This window comes from Carassius auratus, chromosome 4 (assembly GCF_003368295.1).
Source record: "Carassius auratus strain Wakin chromosome 4, ASM336829v1, whole genome shotgun sequence".
Taxonomy (NCBI): domain Eukaryota; kingdom Metazoa; phylum Chordata; class Actinopteri; order Cypriniformes; family Cyprinidae; genus Carassius; species Carassius auratus.
In genome coordinates, this window is record NC_039246.1 from 4,547,112 (window position 1) to 4,568,555 (window position 21,444).

Consider the following 21,444-nt stretch of genomic DNA (forward strand, 5'->3'; position numbering starts at 1 on the left):
ATGTCTATTTCACCAATAAATCAACTCCAAATTCCTCTGCCATTTAAATTTGTATTATTTTTTTATTTATTTTTTATTTTAGACAGCAGGGAGATGACAAGAGTTTTATGTTGGTGTTATGAATAATCATTATTGCCAAGTCAGCGTATTAAACACGACTTTGGCCTTTTTTTGTAAAGTTGAATGAAAAAAATTTGGGGGGCTTATTAAGAACTGACAACCTTTTCATTTAAGTCCACTGTATTCTCCAATGCATTGACTGACACTATCTGATCACAGTTAATAGCCAATCAGTGAAAAAATATAAGCGATGTAGCATAATTTGCCAAGTATTTTCTCTTTTACCATCTCTTTAATCCTATTCTGCTCACAGGTGACTGGAGATGAGTTTTGATCCTGCTTTTTTTTTTGCAGTTTGCTGATTTTTTGGTAGTTTCAGTTTAATATGTTGCATGCTCCGTTATTGGTAATAAATAATTTATACCAAATAATATTGATGATAAATTATCAAAAAATATTGGGCTTTGTTTTTGAAGCTGCGGTTGGTTATGTGTCTATCGCGAGAGTTGCCATCTAAGGTTGTGATGTGACGTCATAAGAGCGCGCAGCTCTCCTGCATCGGTTGCTTTTCAGCTGAAGGTTTGTGTGTTTTTTTAACGCATTTAAAGTGTTTAAATCAATGCAAAAAGTTAAAGGTCCGGGATTATTGATAGAATAAACATCATGATACTTTATCTTACACTAATAAACTTTCGTACATGAATATGCCAGAAAAGCCGCGTCTCATTTCGCTTCCTCCCTGTGTAGTGACTGAAGACGAGTTCAGAGAGAAACATATTACCAACGCAATAACGACTGTCACGATACAAAATGTGATCTTTTTAATGTAATAAGCATTCAATGTGCAGATAATAATAGCGACAACACAATTATGGTTGTCAACTTCAGAAAATTAAAATAAGGAACGCTACGTTGTGTTTATGATGCACTTTTCTCACTACGCTTAATATTTGAGCTATAAAATTTGATTTATCTGATCAATATAATGCGTTGTAACTGCTTTAATAGTCACAGAATATTAAAATCTTATTTCAGACACGAAATTGTGTTTATGAAGAATACACATTTCAGCATTATTGAGTAATCTCTTAGTTTACATTGTTCTGAAAATAAAAACTATAAGACTAACCTGCAGGGAATATTCTGATATTAATATGCTGATGTTTTTTAGTCTCATCATGATGATTTAAGGCCATTAACTCTGTCTCTCTTAAACAGGACAAAGTATTCAAGCACACAGAAAAACTGCTGAAGCTACTGAGATCTACGTGACACATCTATAAAGATGGCTTTTATTAAAGAGGAGAGTCAAGACATAAGGATTGTAGAAGTATTCAGTCTGAAACATGAAGATACCGAGGAACAAACAGGTGGGTTTTCATTCTCGTTTTCATGTGCCATATTGCCCAGCCCTAATTCTAGCTTGCATTTTTCACATTATGCAATTATAATTTTGACATTGGTCATCGTGGAGCTTCAGGTAATGATGTGGATATCTAGGTGTAAATGAAACCCAAGACCCATGACCTCGTCCTCGTCCAGTTCAGTCTCATCCCGTCACACTGGTGGTACTCAAAAGATTTTTCCAAGACCTTATGTTAGGATTGTTAAAAAGTTCCCTCTTTTTAAGTCTATTAAATGTTGAAAATCATGGCTTTAGTGTTGGATGGCTATAATTAATGGCTAAATTTGGAAAGAAAACGTATTTAAAAGCAACACCAGTATTGGTATCAATGATACTGGTCTTAATTCAGAATAGGCTGCTTAATAAAAATGTCTTGAAACATTTTATAGATAATATAATATATATAAACACACACACACACACATACAGTGCTCAGCATAAATGAGTACACCCCCTTTAAAAAGTTCAAATTCAATCATTAGCTCAATGAACAAAAGAACAATTTCCAAACTTTTCACAAGGCTGAATTTTATTGAACACTTATTTAACTCCATAACATGAAATTAAAGGTTAATAATCTAACTTGGATCACAAAATCTTCAGTTTTACTCAAATTAGTTGAAGCAAAAATGAATACACCCCACAACAAACACTACTAAATCTAGTATTTTGTATGAGCACCGTGATTTTTAAGGACAGCACCAAGTCGTCTAGGCATGGAACGAACAAGTTAGCGATGTATTGCAACATCTATCTTTTTCCATTCTTCAAGAATAACCTCTTTTGGAGCCTGGATGCTGGATGGAGAGTGCTTCTCAACTTGTTGCTTCAGAATTCCCCACAGGTGTTCGATTGGGTTCAGATCAGGAGACATGACTTGGCCATTCAATCACCTTCACCCGGTTCTTCTTCAGAAATGCAACAGTAGCTTTAGATGTGTGTTTTGGATCGTTGTCGTGTTGGAAAAGTGCACGGAGTGATGGCAGTACAGAGCAGTACATTGTTGAGTTCATGATACCATCAATGAAATGCAGCTCCCCAACACTAGCAGCACTCATGCAGCCCCACATAAGGACACTGCCACCACCATGTTTCACTGTAGGCACCATGCATTTTTCTTTGAAATCCTCACTTTTACGACGCCATACAGTTTTTAAACCACTAGTTCCAAAAACAGTGATCTTTGTCTCATCACTCCTTTGTCCCAGTAGTCTTCATCTTTTTCAGCAAGGGCCCTAGCAAATTCTAGGCATGCTTTTTTGTGCATGGGTTTTAGGAGAGGCTTCCTTCGTGGATGATACCCATGAATGCTATTCCTCTGCAGTGTGCGTCGTATGGTGTCACGGGAAACGGTCACTCCAGTTTGGCTTTCTACTGCTTTAGCTAGCTGCAGTGAATTTGCATGGCGATTTTCTTCAACCCTTCTCATCAGAAGACGCTTCTGTCGAGATGTTAACTTCCGTGGATGGCCTGGACGCCTCTGTAAGATGGTTGTACTTCCATCTTTCTTAAATTTTTGGATCACTTTTGCCACAGTATTTTAACTGATATGTAAAGCTTTGCTGATCTTCTTGTAGCCCTCACCTTTTTTGTGTAAAGAAATTATTTCCTTTCTCAGATTTTGTGACATTTCTTTTCCATGGGGAGCAATTGCTGACAGCATGAAATGCTTTTCTTTAAGTAATGCCCTTTTAAAGTCACCTGTCTGCTGGACACCTCTTAAATGAATCATTAGACTCACCTGTGGTAGAATTTTGTAGTCTTAAGTGTAGCTTTTCTCCTAAGACTATAATTTGGGTGTACTCATTTTTGCAACATGGGCTTGAATGAATTTGTTAGGAAAATCTCTTTTTTTTGTGTGTGCAAATTAACAAATCTTGTTTGCAATCAATGGCCCACATTTGTGGGAGTATTTTGTAGTATATTATCTCATAGAAAATGTTGATTCTGAAAGGAAACTAAAGATTTTCTGACAAATGTAGTGGGGTGTATTGGCACCCATGGTAAATATGATCAAAGAAAGCTGTGAATTATGAATTCTTTTGATCTTTTATAAAAAAAAAAAAAAAAAAACTCTCATTGGATAATCAGAAATTAAAATGGGGGGGGGGGATCATTATTATGAAATAAATGTTTTTCTCTAATACACATTGGCCACAATTAAGGACGCCCTTTAATTTAATTCTTTTTTCAACCTCAGTTTGTCAGTTTAAAGTACACATGAAATCAAAATGACTATATTTACTTTGTTCGCCTAAATTGATCGTTTTGTGCTGAACAATTCATCCATGCGAGTCAATCCACACAAAAAAATTTTTTGGCTTCATAATCTTTAATCAAAATCTGAAAATGCCCCTCCCCTCTGCATTGGAGGACCTTCACTGATGACGTAGGCTTGAGGAATTGGGCGTCTGCTTAATCCGTAACCACGCCCCTCCAACTGACAGCAGACAGGCTGCCTGTGTGTTTGCGAGCATTGACAGCGCGTGAAGGGAAAGATGGCGAGGAGGTGCATTTTTGGTTGTGGAACTCGCGGAACACTTTTCCCTTAAAATTCCCTCGTTACGGTCCAGATGGATCGATTTTATTACATTTCGAGGAAGGAGGGATAACAGAGTGTTCACGGATGTGCTCGAAACACTTCACGCGCGAATACTCCAAAATTAGGAAAGAACACGTAATGGGGTTCTTGAAATATCTGTCATTAACAGATAACGCTGTCTCGTCAGTGTACACCGTTGGTACCTCACAAAGTTTGACGACGGTGAGTTGAAATGAACCATGTCTCATGCAAGTGAACACACCTACTTATCTAGATCCAATCAGGTGCTAGTTGGAAAATAAGCCACGCCCACTATTTTCCTCATTTATTATTCCGTTTCTCTCGGAAATACGTCACAACACTGGAGAAAAGCCGTTTGCAACTTCCGTTTCACGGGGACTTTAACAGCTCAAAGGCCTCATTTACACTGCATGGTTCAAGTGACCCAAATCAGATTTGTTTGCTCTCATGTGGCACAGATTGGATATGACCGGTGAACGTGTTCTCAGATCGGATTCAGGCCTCATTCATATGTGGTAATAAATCGGATATGAATCGGATACGTGCATTTGTGTGTGCTATGTAAGCAGACAAATCGGATATTCCCCAGTTAATGCGAGCCGTACGTCATTAAAAAAGTGACGTCAACTCAGGTGGACACCGCCAACTGAGATCACATGACTTATTATAGGCGTGATGGAGGATGAAGGATACACACAGCGGAGCAATGCCGAGGTTTCATGTCTTTTAATCTTTGGGGCGAAGAGATGGGGCAAAAATGCAGGGTTGTTACAGAAATAAAGGGCTCTCCTTTTTTTCTCTGCCATACAAAACCAATGTTTTGCTGATGTTTTTTTTTTTTTTTTGGACAAAATATTGTGGAAAGCAAAACACTATAATAGGGCTGCACGATGTGTCGTTTAAGCATCGATATCGCAATGTAATAGAGAATATATATATATATATATATATATATTAGTGCTGTCAAAATTAGCGCGTTAACGCATTCGATTAATTTGAAATATTTAACGCGTTAAAATAAAATAACGCAATTAACGCGGTTGCAGTTTTTTTTATTTCCAGTTGTGGCCTATGTGTGTTCAACGTGCAAAGAAATATGGATAAGACCAAGGAAGGACTTTTAGACGGAAAGTTTCAGTATAAAACTCTGCCGGATTACTCTTCAGTCTGCCACAAGAAACATTATGACTGTATGACTGTAACAGTGCGTAAATCAGACCTTTCTGTAACGCTAACGTTAATAAGCTTAAACGAAAATAAATAAATAATTGTGTAGCGGAGTATTTTTTGTACACAGTGCCGCGAACTGTCAATCACTCCTGTACGCGTGCATCACGGTCCTCATAGCAGCTGCAGCAACTTGCGCTCTCTCTCTTCATCAAGCTTTAAAACAAAAAGGGGACAAAAAGATCATATTGTCTTTGTGCATAGGCTATAGATTAATTAGATAAATGAATATCTAAATTTGTGCCTTGCCGTCTACGGTATTTTTTTAGAACTTAGAAAAAAGATGCTGCAGCCAATGAACAGCCAGCGGGGGCTGCAGGACGACTCAACCTCCGCGGACAGTTTTTAATGTTTATCAGACAATAAATACTCAAGATTTTGCTTTAGTATAACTCACAACGAGTTTCACACACCTTCTCCGGCCACGTTGAGTTGTTGACACTTAACAGTGGGAAAAGCGACACATGCGCTATTCACTTGTATTATTTAAGGGTGAATGGGTAATGTAGTTTCTGCTCTGGGTGGGATGAATTATGAAGCTTGCATTGTGAAGGGCGCTCTGAAAATCGGCAGTGCAGGTAAAAGATTAAAACCTCTATTAAAACAGATGTCCAAATGAGCATACCGGTACGCTACAAGCACGTTCTGGGCGCATGGAGAGGTGGCGGTACGCTCAAGAGCTATATTTGGAAGTGGCGGTACTGAGTACTGGTGCATACTGGCCCACTTAAAGCACTGGCAATGACTATACTTTGGAATTTTTTTGCAGTCCACTTAGAATTCAACATGGAAATCATTTTTGTTTTTTATTGGCATTGATTGTTTTGAAATTCAAATGGTACTTACATGCCTGTGTTTTTATTTCTGTAATAAATATGGCTTTCAAGCCAACAGTTAATTTGGAGGATATTGATGGTTTATTGCAGGTATGTTGTTTACATGAGAAAATCTGTGTTACAAGTTAAACAAAAATTCCAATAAACAATCATATTTTGAATTTAAATAGTTTCTTTGTCTTGAGTTTACATTAATTATTTACATTTTACATTTACATATCCAAAAAGTTTCAGTCTTTTAATTGCGATTAATCGCGATTAATCGCGATTAATTTAAAAAAATTGTGCGATTAATTAGTTAATTTTTTTTAATCGATTGACAGCACTAATATATATATATATATATAGAGAGAGAGAGAGAGAGAGAGAGAGATAGTGCGCGAGAGAGACCGCGAGAGAGACAGCGAGAGAAAGAGCGCGAGAGAGAGAGAGAGCCCCGGCTGCACGCTCACCGTCTTCAAACAACACGAGTGCTGTCTTGCTCTCTCTCCCTCGCGCATATTAATCAATTGACACGATGGTGAAAAATGAGAATGTAAATCTGCTCACCCCATTTTTGTTTGTAAGAAAATATTTTATTAGATTTCATATCGCAATATATATCGCAGAAAAATAAAATATTGCAATGTCATTTTTTCCCAAAATAGTGCAGCCCTACTGTATAATTTTATTTACATCTGCGTCCATTGTATTTCATGCTGTTTTACTTCATTTTCTGGGTCAGAACGTCATAGTTGTTTCAGCAGTGTATAGTGTAAATGCACAAATCGGATACGGGTCACTTTTTAAAGATGTTGTAAGCGGGTAGTCAAAAAAATCGGATATAGTCAGAAAATGGGATTTGGGCATCAAGACCTGCAGTGTAAATGCAGCCTAAATGATCTCCTATAATGCCTGATGAGGTTAGAGTGCAAGAGATCAGAGACCATTCCTTCATCCAGAATCACTCCAGACCCTTCAGATTCCCAGCTTCTCCTCTTCAGTTCACTCCTCTCATTTTCTGTAGGGTTCAGGTCAGAGGACTGGAATGGCTATAGCAGAAGCTTGGTTTTGAGCTCAGTGACCCATTTCTGTGTTGTTTTTTAGGTTTGTGTTTGGATTATTGTATGGTTGAATGATCCAAACATGGCCCATTATAAGATTTCTAACAGAGTCAGTCACTTTTTGATTTTTTATCTGTTGGTATTTGATAGAAACCATGATGCCATGTATCTAGACAAGATGTCCAGGACCTCCAGCAGAAATATAGGGTCTCAGCATTAAAAGCGGCAGTATACCTCATTGAACAGATGGGGTACTTGTTTATCTCTTGTGTTCACTAAACCCTTCTTGAGTGTTTGCTGCTAAAAAGCTCATTTTTTTAGTTTCATCTGATCATAAAAGCAAGTCTCATTTGAAGTTCCAGTCATGTCTGATAACTGACTATGCTTTCGTTTGTTTTTGGATGAGCTAGGATTTATTTTTATCTTTTAAAAGGGACATAATGCTACATTCACTTTTACAAGTTGTTTGAACTGAAATGTGTGTTGGCAGTGTGTGTACACAACCAACCTATAATGATATAAAATCCCCCCCAGAGATTTTTTTTTAAAATCTTGTTAAATGTTTTCCCCTCTCAAATCGAGGTGATCTCAGATGCCTGTCTGTGTGATGTCACTAAAACATGCCCCCCCGCGATAGTCTGATTGACAGTAGTGGTTAAGCACAGACTAGACTGGTGTTTTATCTAGGGCTCAAATGATTAGTTGACGTTATCGACAATAAAAAATTGTTTTATAAAATATTTTTGTTGTCAAGTATTCGTTTGATTTAATTTGACCTTATTATAGCCTGCAATAATGAGGTTTGACCGAGTTAGACTGTAGCCCTCCTCGATGCAGTTCAAGAGAAGAAGAGAAACAGCACTCGCTCAGCGCAGCTTCAGAGAAACCGAATGGCGTTTGGATATGAAAATATATGATGCGCGTTTTCCTCTAAATAATGAAATCAACAACAAAAATACCACAGCAGCGTGAAAGCAGCAGTTAAAAATGCATCTTATTACACCAATGTGGATGTTCGCACAAGCCCTGTAAAGCATTCACGTCATGTCTATAGTATTTTATGCAATACCTTAAACAAAGCAAATTTTTAATAATAATGTTTAATAGCGTAAAATTGATTAAAGCGTAACTATTTTGGGACCAAAATGTATTTTTAATGCTTCAACAAATTCTAACTGACCCTCTGATGTCACATGGACTACTTTGAAGATGTTTTTCTTACCTTTCTGGACATGGACAGTAGACCGTACACACAGTTTCAATGGAGGGACTGAGAGCTCTCGGACTAAATCTGAAATATCTTAAATTGTGTTCTAAAGATAAACGGAGGTCTCACTGGTTTGGAACGACATGAGGGTGAGTCATCAATGACATAAATTTGGGATTTTTGCATGAACTATCCCTTTAAGACTGCAGCTCTGTCTCAAAGCTACTTGCACTCTCCATTTTAGCGACTCTGACAGCAGCTGTCAATCAGTCCGTCACTGCGGGTCTCAGGTTCACGCCCCACGCACTCAGCTCCGCCCTCGGTTCGTCCCCTCTATCTCCGCTGTGCTCTGCCCACTTTTCAGCATTTTTCAAATATTGTCAGTGGGTGGAGTCAGGCTCTGACCAGGCGTTAGTTACCCTTTAAAGTGATAGTTTGGTTTGCAGAGATCAAAGCTTAACCTAGCTCAGGACTGTTTTGATTATTATATACCAGCAAGGTATTTTAAGAGAGATTACACTACCAGTCAAAAGTTTTTGAATGGCAATGTTAAGATTTTTTTTTGTGTTTTTGTTTGTTTTTTATTTTTATGAAGTTTCTTCTGCTCACCAAATCCTGCATTTATTTGATCCAAAATACAGCAAAAGCAGTAATATTGTGCAATATTTTAACAATTTTAAATAACTGCTTTATATTTGAATATATTTTAAAATGATATTTATTCTTGTGATTAAAGCTGCATTTTCTCCAGTCTTCAGTGTCACATGATCTTCAGAAATCATTCTAATATACTGATTTGCTGCTTAAGAAACATTTATTATTATTACTACTACTTTTATTATGATCAATATTTAAAAGATTCAAGATTCTTTGATGAATATAAAGATCCAGAAATCAGAATTTATCTGACAAAAAAAGCTTGTAGGCCGGGGCAGGAACTGTAAGGGCAAATTCACACACGTCGTTCACACTCTGTATTCAGACTGTATTGTCTGAATGCCTGCTGTTCCAGAGAGGCTCTGGGGCTCTAGAGGAGATTGAACACAAACCAGTCTTTTAAACTCCTAAACTCTTAAAACATTCCTATTCTCGAACATCCAGGAGGACCACATTACAGTGAGGCAAAATAGTGTCTGAATTATTAGCATTATTATTTCACTCTAATGCTAAAAAAAGTTTTATTTATTTTTTAACCCAATTTTTTTAAGAGTGTATGCTGAATGTCAAGAACTGTTATTTTAGTGTTATCATCAACATTGCCATTGCATGCACAGATAGTGAGAATGTGAAATATTGTTAAATGTATTGTCAACCAGCATCACACTTGACCATCTAACGGGACCAGTGTGCTTTAGTCTAGAGAAAACACTACTATATGCACAGACCTGTTGCTGTGTACGTTTAGCATTTACAGTTTAGTCTGTGTAGAAATGACCACGCAAAAGTGAACAAAATGGTGTCCTAAACATGGAAACATCGAAATTAACTGATTTTGTTCAAGTCAAAAATATTATTGAACATCACTGAACCAAATTTAAACTTCAGTTTTCACCAACAGAACAAATTTTATGGGTTTTTATTAAAACAAGCAGAAAGAGCTCTTTAAGGTAACAATTGCAGCTCAGTATGTTTAATAGTAAAGAGTGAATGTGATCAATAAAATGACTTTGGTCCCCAGTTAGATAAAGTGCGATACATGTCTGGTTGATTTGCCCTTTCTCGAATAACAAATGCACTAAAGATTCTGGAGCTCAAAACTCAACAATTATACTACTGATGAATACTGTTAAATTTAAAGGTTTTTTTTGGGAACTGAGGGAAATGTAAATGGCCTACGTTGTTTATAGTGTTTGTTAAATTAGCAAATTTTACATTATTTGAAGTTTAATTAAATTAAATTAAAATTAAATTAAATTTATGCATTTAGCAGACACTTTTATCCAAAGCGACTTACAGTGCATTCAGGCTATACATTTTTATATATCATGTTTTCTCGGGGAATCGAACCCCCAACCTTGCGCTTGCATGCTTGGTAGCGCAGTTCTCTACCAATTGAGCTACAGGAAATGTGTAGCATATTTTACTAACTAGATTTGCAGAAAATTGCTTGAAAAAAAAATCACATTAATATGATTTAAAATTCATTTTAACAACAGTATTTGTAAGTAAAAATTCTTAATGTCGGCATACAGTTTACCCTTGGCATCAACATTTAGTCTGCCCATTTGGTAAAGTTTTTCCATGTGCAGGGTATTTCATATGTTTCAATAAGATACATTTGCATCAACACACAGATGCTGTGGACAGGGACATTTATTACGTCAGTTTTGATGGTTCTCATGTCTTTTATCTCAAACACTGTCATGGTTAAATTCAGCTGTACTTTATGACAACTGTGTTCATGGAGTGAAATCATTTTCAGCCATTAATACCTCAATTTTGAATTTTCCTTCACATAAACTTATTGTATGACTTCAGAAGACTTGAATACAACACAAGTAGTTTTTTAATACTTTTATTATCTTCCTTGCACTAAATGCCCATGAGTGTAAATTATGTATTTTATATAAGTGGCTGGATTTAAATATCTATGAAAGTGTAAACTTAAATTCATATGTGTATTAATTCATATTTGTAGAGTTTAAGCAGTGAGGAAATGGACACAGAAGCGATTTTGTTCAAATGGTTTTGGACCCCAGTTAGATGGTGAAATGTGACACAAGGATCTCTAAGGTCTCTAAGACCCAATCCCAATTCTTCTCCTTAGCCCTTCCCTTAGCCTTGATTCTCTTTTGGTTGGAGGGGTAAGGGAAAGGGCCAGATAGCCCTTCAAACGAAGATTTTTTGGGACCACACTTCAAACGAAGGGGTTTGAATTATCTCAGCAACATGGCTGCTACAGTGAACAAAAAGACACATAAATTTAATCTTTTTTGGCATAAATAAAGATTTTAACGAAAAGTAATCATTTGTTTTATGTTACATTCAATTGTGAGTTCATATTAACGGTCATGTTACTCAAAGGAATGTTTGCTATAAATTGCTGATAGTTGCTAACGTCATATCATTACAGACTGCATGATAGTGCCACAGCATATGTCTGATCAGGGCGATAACTGACGTAGACTAATCCCCCCCCAGTAATTAGATATCGCTAAACCATTTTCTCAAATATTACCTATTCGAGAGAGAGAGAAAAGAGAAATGGAAGTTGCGTGTATTCGCGTCTGTTCGTTTAACTTTTTAGAGTGAGTTTACTTAAAAACAGCGATTGTATCCTCTCGTCACTGGAAAATATAATGTAGCGATTCAGTATTTAAACTGTATTTAATAAAAGTCGTGGGGCAATGTTGACAAGTTTTTCTCCTGGATGTGTGAGCTGCGCGATTTCCGATACGTGTGTGTGTCAGCATGCAGCAAAATATAATTGGGATTGGCCCTAAATGTCAGAACGAGTAACTTCAGTCTTCAATGTGATGAAAGACAAAACATTATCTTAAGCTGAATGCTGAGCAAATCAGTGGAAGAGCGTCCTACTATTGAGGAAGGCCTTCAGGCAGTCAAAAGTATGTGCAAAGACATATTGTAGAGTTTACAATACTTATTAAATTATTGGATATAAATATTGTTGTGAATTAACAGGTTTCGATCACCAGTCTGATCAAATTGGAACCACAGACAGCTACAGCAATAAGAATAGAAATAAAGTGAGTATCCATATGCAGTTTATTCAAAGCAACAAGCATAACACTGTTAAATACAGGTCAGACAAAAGTAGACCTTAATCAGGTGTGTAACATGAATTCATACAGTCTTATTCATTTACAGGACAGGGTCCATACAGAGAATTGCATTCATCAAGCAAAAGATGAGATGGACGTCCCAGAGAATCTGTGCAGTGATGTGACTAATTCATATTCCCACACTAAAGAGGAATTATCTGAGTGTGAAATGGTGATTAGGGTTTTCTTTACATAACCAGGGGGATTAAATAATGCAGTTTATAGCACTGTTATTAATTGCAAATTAATGTAAGTAATGTTTATGTATTGCAGAGCAACACAGAACAACAGATATACCCTTTCCTGGAAACGTCAGAGAAAGAAGAAAAAGCAAAACAGGCACAATGGAAAGTAGCAGAAGAAAAAGCTATCCAAGGAAAACTGCTTACAAAGGCTAGGATGGAATTGAATGAATACGCCCAAGGTTGTGCATCTCTACAACCAAATGTGATTAAAGTGAAAGTATCCTCAAACACGCCACGTCAACGCATCTATGACAAAAAGAATTTCTGCCTTTACTGTGAAAAACCTTATGCAAAAATCACAAGACATCTGATTCAGAAACATTCTGGAGAGGTCGAAGTTGCAAAGGCACTGTCATGTAAGCAAGACTCAACCAAGCGTAATCTTTTTTTAACCAAAATAAGGAACATGGGAAACTACCACCATAATAGTTCAGTCCTATCCTCTGGAAAAGGAGAGATCATTCCAAAAAGACAAGCAACATCTGTGTCGACAGCAACTGACTATCTGCCTTGCAAGTTTTGCTTTGCTATGTATATCAAAACAGACCTCTGGAAACATCATAAGCGTTGCAAATTACAAGTAAAAGACAAAATGCCAGTAAAGCAGAAGGTTCAGGCAAGCTGTTCCCTGTTGTTGCCCATGGACTCAACAATTTCCAGTGGACTTCAAAAAGTAATTGAAGACATGACGTTTGATGATATAACACAGGTGGTAAAATCGGATCCGTTGATTCTGTCATTGGGTGAGAGAATGTTCCTCAAAAATGGAGAAGTTGGACGACACCGGGCAGATATTAGAAATAGGATGAGGGAACTTGCCAGACTTCTTCTGGTGGCAAGAGCCATCGACAAGGACGTAGTTGCTTTAAAGGACTTGATCAACCCAGTAAAGTTTAACACAGTACTTGAAGCTGTGAAAAAGATGACCGGTTTTGACAGCTCAACAAACCAATTCTCAGTTCCTTCAACAGCACTGAAACTGCGACGTTCCTTTGTCAAAGTGTCATATATTTTACAAGGGGAGGCTTTACGTCAAGAGGATGATGCTTTAAAGGGAAGAGCAGAGCACTTCAGCAAGTTAATTGAATTGGAATGGACAATCCATGTGCCATTTAAAAATAAATTGATGTAAAAATTAATACAGCAGTCATCATTTACTCCCAACATCTGAGCCGCTGAAGATGCAGTGGATTACACATTTGTTTCTGAAGAGCATGCGCATTAATGGAAACAAGATTTTAAAGGATAATGGAAGAGATTAGAAAGCAGTTAAATACTTTGTGCACAACAGAATAAATTCAATAAAGAGAAATTTGGATCAACAGTATTGAGCCCATAAACCCTGAGAGCTTGGCTGTAGAGTATCAATGTTGAGTCATAACTGTGCTGGGACATTGACAGTCCATGTAAATGGAGTACCAGTGCATCATAGCATTGAAATGATTGACTACAACTGTTTTCAGTTGCTGTTTGGGCTTCTGTTTTGGAATGACCAGTTATAGCTTTGATGTAAGACACTTTGAAATTGCACTATTTTAAACATGTTTAAAATACTTATTTTTAAATTTTCAATTAGATTTTTTGTTTTACTTTTTCTTATACTATACAAATTTTAATATAATTATCTATATTATTATTTCCTGCGAAGCAAAACGCACCTTCTACATAAAGTTTTACAGATTTTTTTATTATTATTATTTAATGGTATTGTTATTATTGTTGTATATGTAGCCACTCATCACTGAGGGTAAAAAGTCTGCATTACCACATGGGGGCTCTTTTAGAGAGATTATGAGATTTTCCAGGTGATAAATTGGAAAACCATTTCTGTTGTCAGGAGTGCAGCAGAAGCAAGTGACAAACCATCGGTTTAGGAGTGTGTCTGGACTTTAAATAAAGTTTGACTTGATTTTATTCAAAATGCTGTAGTTATGTTTCTTTTTCAGTGTTTTTTTTTTATGTTTACAAAATAATTTTCAATGAAGCAAGTCAGCATATATATGTGTGTGTGTGTGTGTGTGTATATGTATGTATATTACCTCCAAAGAACCAAATGGTCATCTGTTTTCTTTCCTTAACATTAATGTAAAATGTAAATTGTTAAATGTAAAGCATATTCTGACTATTTCTGAATGTTATGACAATGTTGATAATAAAAATGGTTTAAAAGTATTTTACTGAAGTGCCGTCCATACAAAACCTGACACTAATACACATGTGGTGGTTAAAAACTCGAATTGGTATTCCAAAAGGCATTACCTCTGCTCTTGAACTGTTTATTACTATTATTATTATTTGAAAAATAAAGAAACTAAGTACTAACAAACTAACTATAATAACACTTCTCAATCTGTCAGTTTTATACGTACATGTATGTATAATGTGTGTATATATACATATTTACACAATAAAAACTAAATTTATTTAGACACCTTGAACATTTCACACATTATCACAGTTTATTCGCCATGGTTTAGCAAATGTTATTAAAATATGACAATAACTCCGAGTTAAACTGTCAGAACAAATTAAAGGGGGGGTGAAATGCTCGTTTTCACTCAATATCCTGTTAATCTTGAGTACCTATAGACTAGTACTGCATCCTTCATAACTCCAAAAAGTCTTTATTTTTATTATATTTATAAGAGAAAGATAGTCTGTACCGATTTTTCCCGGAAAAACACGAGCCGGTGGAGGCGTGACGTGTGGGCGGAGCTAAAGAATCACGAGCGCCAGTAGGCTTTTGAGTTGAGAGCATGTGGAAGCTGTGACACAGATCCAGAGGCTGAAATTTAACAAGAGCAGCATCAGCAAAGGCGGTATGCTATGTGGTATGTACTGAAACTGTATATATTTGCTTAGCGGTTTTGGAAAATGACTAAGTTCCACTTTATGTCGTCTTTTTTTTTTTTTTTAAGCTGTACATGTGGAAAGTGCAGTTTGATGACAACATCGCATGTTGTTTACTTGATGTGCTTACACGCCGATAGCTAAGTTAACAACACAGAGATATTTGAAGCAGTTTTACTCACCGCCTGCGGTTCCAACACACGATCGTGACCCTTTTTTCGTTGGGACTGCATTATCCTTAAGAAATAAACGATGTTAAATCCGAAATGCAGGGAACAAACACAAACACTTGCACAACTCCATTGATGCTCTGTAAAAATAAACTCCATCCACTGGTCCCTTAATGCTGTTTCTCTTTAGGTAATCTGTGCAGGGTTGTCTTGCCCTGGCAACCAAAAACACACTTCTTTTGTGGCTTTTCGCGACGCTCTCGCTCTGATCAGTGAGTCTGTGCTCAGCCTCACAGTGCTCTGCTGCTATACAGGAGCGCACGCTCTTCCGGCACAAGTGCCCTCAGGACCCATATAAGGAAATTCCGCTCCATCTAACGTCACACAGAGCCATACTCGAAAAAAACTTTCCGAAACTTGTGAAAAACCGGAAGAGGTTTTTTTGGAACAGAAATACTCCTTCAAACGTACAACTTAATTTTTGAAACTTTGTCCATGTTTAGCATGGGAATCCAACTTTTTAACGGTGTAAAAAACTCAGTATGCATGAAATAGCATTTCACCCCCCCCCCCCCCCCTTTAATATTTGTAATGTCAGATAGCACTTAAGCAAAAAAAATGGCCAGGTCAAATGTCAGAATAATTTTTGGTCCCAGATTTTTATAAAATTTACTGGTAGTCCACTATGAAGAATGTTTGGGTATAATATGTTTTTCAGAAATTATATTTTGATTGTTGGATTGAAATTTTACAGTTGGTTCTACAAATGTGCAAATATTAAAAGACATTCAGTTCATGTAATTTACTAAAGCAAACTGAAGATTTTAACGCAGAAAAAATTAAAATAAATAAATAATTGGCCTCCAAGATCAAAACGGTCCCCAGTCAGATGGTGAGGTATGACATGATCTGTTTGGTTGCCTTTGCATTTTAACAAATTACATTTCACATTCATTTATTTCTGAATATAATGACAATGTTCATAATACCCTAAAAAAAAGGAGCCTCTGAAAAATGTCATGGTTCAAAGGTATTTTTTTAACTCAATGGAATTTTTTCAATGCAGCAAGTTAACACTTAATGTTGTTTCTTGACTTTTTAATGTTTTACAATGTGTGTGTGATGCAAGAAGAGATGATTCAGCATAACAGGCATCGCACATCATCTAACTGAGGACCGAAGTCATTTTATTTAACAAATGCACTCTTTACTGTCAAAAGTATTGACATGCAATTGTTACCTTAAAGAGCTCTTCATTTTTCTTTATTTTGCTATCCTCAGATTAACTATAGTGTCTTGCTTGTTTTGTCTTAATATTTTTTGGTTTGACTGAAACACACACACACACAAACAAACGCACAAAAACATTTAAATATAGTTAGATTGTAAAGAAACACTTGGTACAATTGCCCTTATATTTGCACACACAGTTGCATTGTAGTCTATGAAGGTCCTCTGTTGGATATGTAGACGTCACTCAGAGCTTCAGGGCCCCACTTGGCATGTTTAAAAAAAAATTATTATATTATGTTATATTAAGTTATATTATGAAAATAAGACCTTAAAATAAAATGTTGCATGTCATTTTTGTTTCTTCAAAATGACCAGAAACAATGGTCCCTTCTTGGTCAGTGTAGAGTGAGAGTCCTCTCTTAGTAATATAGACGTGTATGTGTGTGAGTGCGTGTGTGTGTGTATATGGTAATGTAATGTAATAAGCAATATGGAAATGTAATAGGGGTCCATTCTAGAGTGAGTAGAGTGCTATCTTTGTGACCACTGGATTTGGGACGTCTGAGAACACAGAGACTACCAGATTGGGGTCAGTGGAATAAGGCCAAGGGGTAACTGACTGCACTCTCTTGGGAGACTGGATTGATAGAAGCAGGGTCTTCCTTTATGTCACCCACAATGAAACCCTTTACATTTGGTGCTTGCTGACTGCTCATAAGGAAGTTAAAATCGTAAAGTAAAAAAAAAAAAAGATCAACAAAAGCTCACTTTTAACAATTCTGTTCTTGTTTTTTTTCTTTGTCAAACTTTGTGTGCTGCCATCTTTACTATGTCTCCCTGGTAGAAGAGATTGATATTTCAATGGAAACTTCTTGATTAAATGAAGGACAAACTAAAAATCAACAATATAATTAATTGGTGATTATTTTCTTCATACATGATTACATAAATTCAGTAGTAAATTTGGACAGTTGTGCAGTTTTGTTACAATTATTATTGTGATAATGTCCCTCATGGTCAGCATGTACTCTGAGAAAAGCAGAAGACTTAATACTGAGCCCTGATGCACTCAACACTTGTTTGATTAAATATCTATTTGTTTACACAAAGTATTAGTAGTCGGATAGATGAGATTTAGACCTAAACTGCAGTAGTGCTTATTGACAAATTTAAACAGAATTTTAAACATGAATGGCAGATTTGGGATTGGTCTCTAAAAGTGGTTTTCAATCCTAGTCCTGTGGACACACCGTTTTCCGCAGAACATATCTCCCTTAACTGATGCACTGAGTTCATGAAGCTCTCACCTAATGAGCTGTTGATCTGAACCAGGTGTGTTAAAATTGAGACGACATCAAATGAGGGGAGTAGTGGGTCCCTACGACCAGGAGTGACTGGTCTATAATATCCCAGTTTTGTTGGAAAATGTTTGTTTTGATGTTTTAATACTTTTTTTTGTTTTTGATGTCTGTTGCTTTAAGCCATTAAAGTCCCACTGACATGTTTTTCTCTTTTTACTTTAGACCTGATGGCACTGAAAGAAGAGAGGCGCGAACTGATAGATCAATATGAGAGACTTAACTTCGTGACTTTAGAAACAACTTCATCACCAAAAAAAGTTCAGAAGAACAAATCTAAGAGTCACTCAACCTGCCATCAATGTGGAAAGAGTTTCAAGAAAAAACAAAACCTTCAAATTCACATCAATGTTCACGAATGCCATCAGTGTGAAAAGACATTCACATGTAAAGAAAGCTATAAACGCCACATGAAAAGTCACACTGGAATGAAGCCTTTCATATGCCAACTGTGTGGAGCATGTTTAGCACATAAACAAAGCCTTAATGTCCACATGAAACGTCACACTGGAGAGAAGTCATTCACATGTGATCAGTGTGGAATGAGTTTCGTACATAAAGTATCCTTTGATTACCACACGAAGAGAGAAACCTCAGGAGGGAATGTTTTTACATGTAAAAGGTGTGGAGAGAGTTTTACTTGTAGAGGAAACCTCAGAACACATATGAGACTTCACACTGGAAAGAAACCTTTCACCTGCAATGTGTGTGGGAAAAGCTTCACATATAAATCACCCTTTGATACCCACATGAGAATCCACACAGGAGAGAGGCCTTTTACCTGCAAACTGTGTGGGAAGAGCTTCTCGCGCAAAGGATCTCTTCAGATTCACTTGGTTGTTCATACTGGAGAAAAGCCGTTTCCATGTGATCAGTGTGGAAAGTGTTTCAGACAAAAATCAACCCTTGATTCACACATGAAAAGTCACTCTGGAGAGAGTCCTTACATCTGCAGATTTTGTGGAAAGAGCTTCTCAGGTACCTCGAACCTTAATGCCCACATGAGAATTCACGCAGGAGAGAAGCCCTTCAACTGTAAACTGTGTGAGAAGAGCTTCACACAAAACGAAACTCTTAAGATTCACATGAACACTCACACAGGAGAGAACCCTTACATGTGTGATCAGTGTGGGAAATGTTTTGCACGAAAAGCAAACCTTACTTATCACATCGGGCTTCACTCAAAGGAGTATAAATGTCATCGGTGTGGACAGAGATTCCCAGACAAGAGACACCTTACCTGGCATGAAAGAATTCATTCTCGAAAGACTTTCACTTGCAATGACTGTGGAAAGAGTTTCAAATTTAAAGGACAGTTTAATGTTCACATGAGAATCCACACTGGAGAGAAACCCTTCAGCTGCACTCACTGTGGAAAGAGTTTCAGTCAGAACGTAACTCTTCAGATTCATACAAGGCTTCATACTGGAGAGAAACCTTTCACATGTCTTCAGTGTAAGAGGAGCTTCACATATCAAAGGGACCTGAAACGTCATTTCCAAACACATGGAAAGAAACTAGAACGCTCTGCGAGTGGAAAGAGGCCGAGAAAAGGGAGCAGTTTGAAAAATCAAAAGCACATTCGCTCTGGAGGAAGGCGGTTTAATTGTGATCAGTGTAATAAAACATTTCTTTTTCCATCACACTTACAGATACACCTGAAGAGTCACGAAGATGTGAAAACATATTTGTGTTTTTCGTGTGGAAAGCGTTTTAAATGGCTCCGTAGTTTAAAATGGCACCAGAAAATACGCATCTGTGTAAAACTAAAGCTCCGTTCACATCACAGTCGAAAGTAACTCAAATCTGATCATCCACCCTCGTGACTACTTGCATTTGTCTTCTCTAGATAGACTCTTCTGTATTTTTAACCATCTGCTTTGCTATAATTCGGTTGTTTTGAATAAATTAGTATAATTACATTTTGGTTTGTTGCAGGACACTCCTTCATGAATGTGAAATTCATCTTTGAAAATTTACAGATACTTACATTGATAAATTTCACAATTAAATGTCATTATAAGTGTTGTTATTGTTAGGAGTGATGGCGAAGCATTCTGAACCAGTGAAGTTTTCAACCCAATTGTATCCAAAAAAAGTTAATTCTATGGTCATAAAAATATATATTTATTTTTTTAATGGATAAAAAAATGGCCATTGACAAAGTCATTCATTTGTGTCGGTTTACTGCTACTAAAATAATTCAAACATAAACTTATGAATTAAATCTTTGATCTGTCAATGTTAACTCTGCCTTAGTCCTTAGACTGTTATTTCATGGGAAAGTTCATTTGACCTTAATGTATAAATTACGATAAAAAAAGAAAACAATATCATCTCATCATGTAACAAAGTAAATGAATCATCTGAACCAGATACTGAAGCAGTCACTTGGTTTTCAGGCGAATGACCCCTTCGGACATCATAAATCAAAACAAATCAAGCTCCGATACAGTGCTTCAATCTGAAATGTGTTTTTTTATATATATTTATATTTATATATATATATATATATATATATATATATATATATATATATATATATATATATATATATACAAGCTTCGGTGTGGAAAGTAACATCACTAATTGTTAGTTTAGTTATGAAACTAGTTATAGGTTTCCACCTGGAGAGAGCATGGCATCAGCACTAGTAAGATCATTTAGTTTCACTTCTTATAATGAAAATTATTGTGTGTTAAGTATATCTGCAAAATACTTTCAGTTTCATGAAATCTTTCAGTGTCCAGACCACCTCCTGAGGGTTTGGGCAATCGGATTTAAATCTGTCTGAAAAGCATGTTGGAGGGCACTTACACCTGGGCCCGTATTCATAAAGATTCTAAGAGTCCTCTCAGAAAACTCTTAATTTATCTTAAAAACTTTTACATAGGAGTCTTAGCTTAAGAGCGATTCGGGATCGATCTGAGAGCAACTCTGAGTAAGGAAAAGACAAAAACTTTCATCTTAGTGAGGAGGCGGGGTTGACCCTGTTGCTATGTATGACACAATCTTTTGAAGACTGTGATTGGTTGGTTGTACAAGAAGGAAAAAAAGTGAATTTAAGTATAGGGTCTATTCTAATTCTCACTTTGAATTTACATGCATCATTTATCCTATTTGACCGTTCTCTCACATACATACACACACACACACACATTATATGTGTGTATATTAGAGGTGGGCATAGATTAATTTTTTTAATCTAGATTAATCTCACTGTGATCTTGAAATTAATCTAGATTGATCTAGATTAAAATGGCTCATTTGAATTCTGCCGAACGCATTCAGAATATGTATGCTACCCAAATAATGACTAAAAGTAAGTCTTTTAGAACGGGTTTTTCAAGCCAGGTGCCGCATTAGACCAGAGGGTCATCTCCCGTTTCCAAAATGTATCACAAACTGCTTGAGAAAGCTGTTCTACTAGGATAATTTGTGATGAAAATAAATTGTTCAATAAGA

At 36.5% G+C, this 21,444-nt stretch overlaps 2 protein-coding genes across 5 annotated transcripts in view; one reads left to right on the forward strand and one right to left on the reverse strand.

The window, feature by feature from the left end:
- The window catches only part of LOC113065937 (GTPase IMAP family member 8-like), a 167,696-nt gene that overhangs the window by 99,773 nt on the left and 46,479 nt on the right, over positions 1-21,444 (reverse strand). The window lies entirely within an intron of this gene.
- LOC113066103 (gastrula zinc finger protein XlCGF57.1-like) lies at positions 586-20,351 on the forward strand. 4 transcript variants are annotated; one of them, XM_026237759.1, is made up of 5 exons: positions 586-639; positions 1,279-1,430; positions 11,984-12,048; positions 12,170-12,295; positions 12,397-14,538. In XM_026237759.1, the coding sequence occupies exons 2-5, from the start codon at positions 1,346-1,348 to the stop codon at positions 13,498-13,500; spliced, it is 1,380 nt and encodes a 459-aa protein (XP_026093544.1). In that variant the 5' UTR covers positions 586-639; positions 1,279-1,345; the 3' UTR covers positions 13,501-14,538. The 4 variants fall into 4 exon arrangements, with proteins under 4 accessions (XP_026093544.1, XP_026093536.1, XP_026093561.1 ...); XM_026237768.1 differs by lacking the exons at positions 586-639; positions 1,279-1,430 and adding an exon at positions 11,636-11,907; XM_026237751.1 differs by lacking the exons at positions 11,984-12,048; positions 12,170-12,295; positions 12,397-14,538 and adding an exon at positions 18,145-20,351.

What these genes read in the sequence shown, in the direction of transcription:
- LOC113066103 (XM_026237751.1), top strand. Translation starts at nt 1,346, where the DNA reads ATGGCTTTTATTAAAGAGGAGAGTCAAGACATAAGGATTGTAGAAGTA. An exon ending in AGATACCGAGGAACAAACAG is followed by an intron (nt 1,431 to 18,144) that starts GTGGGTTTTCAT and finishes TTTTTACTTTAG; the next exon opens with ACCTGATGGCACTGAAAGAA.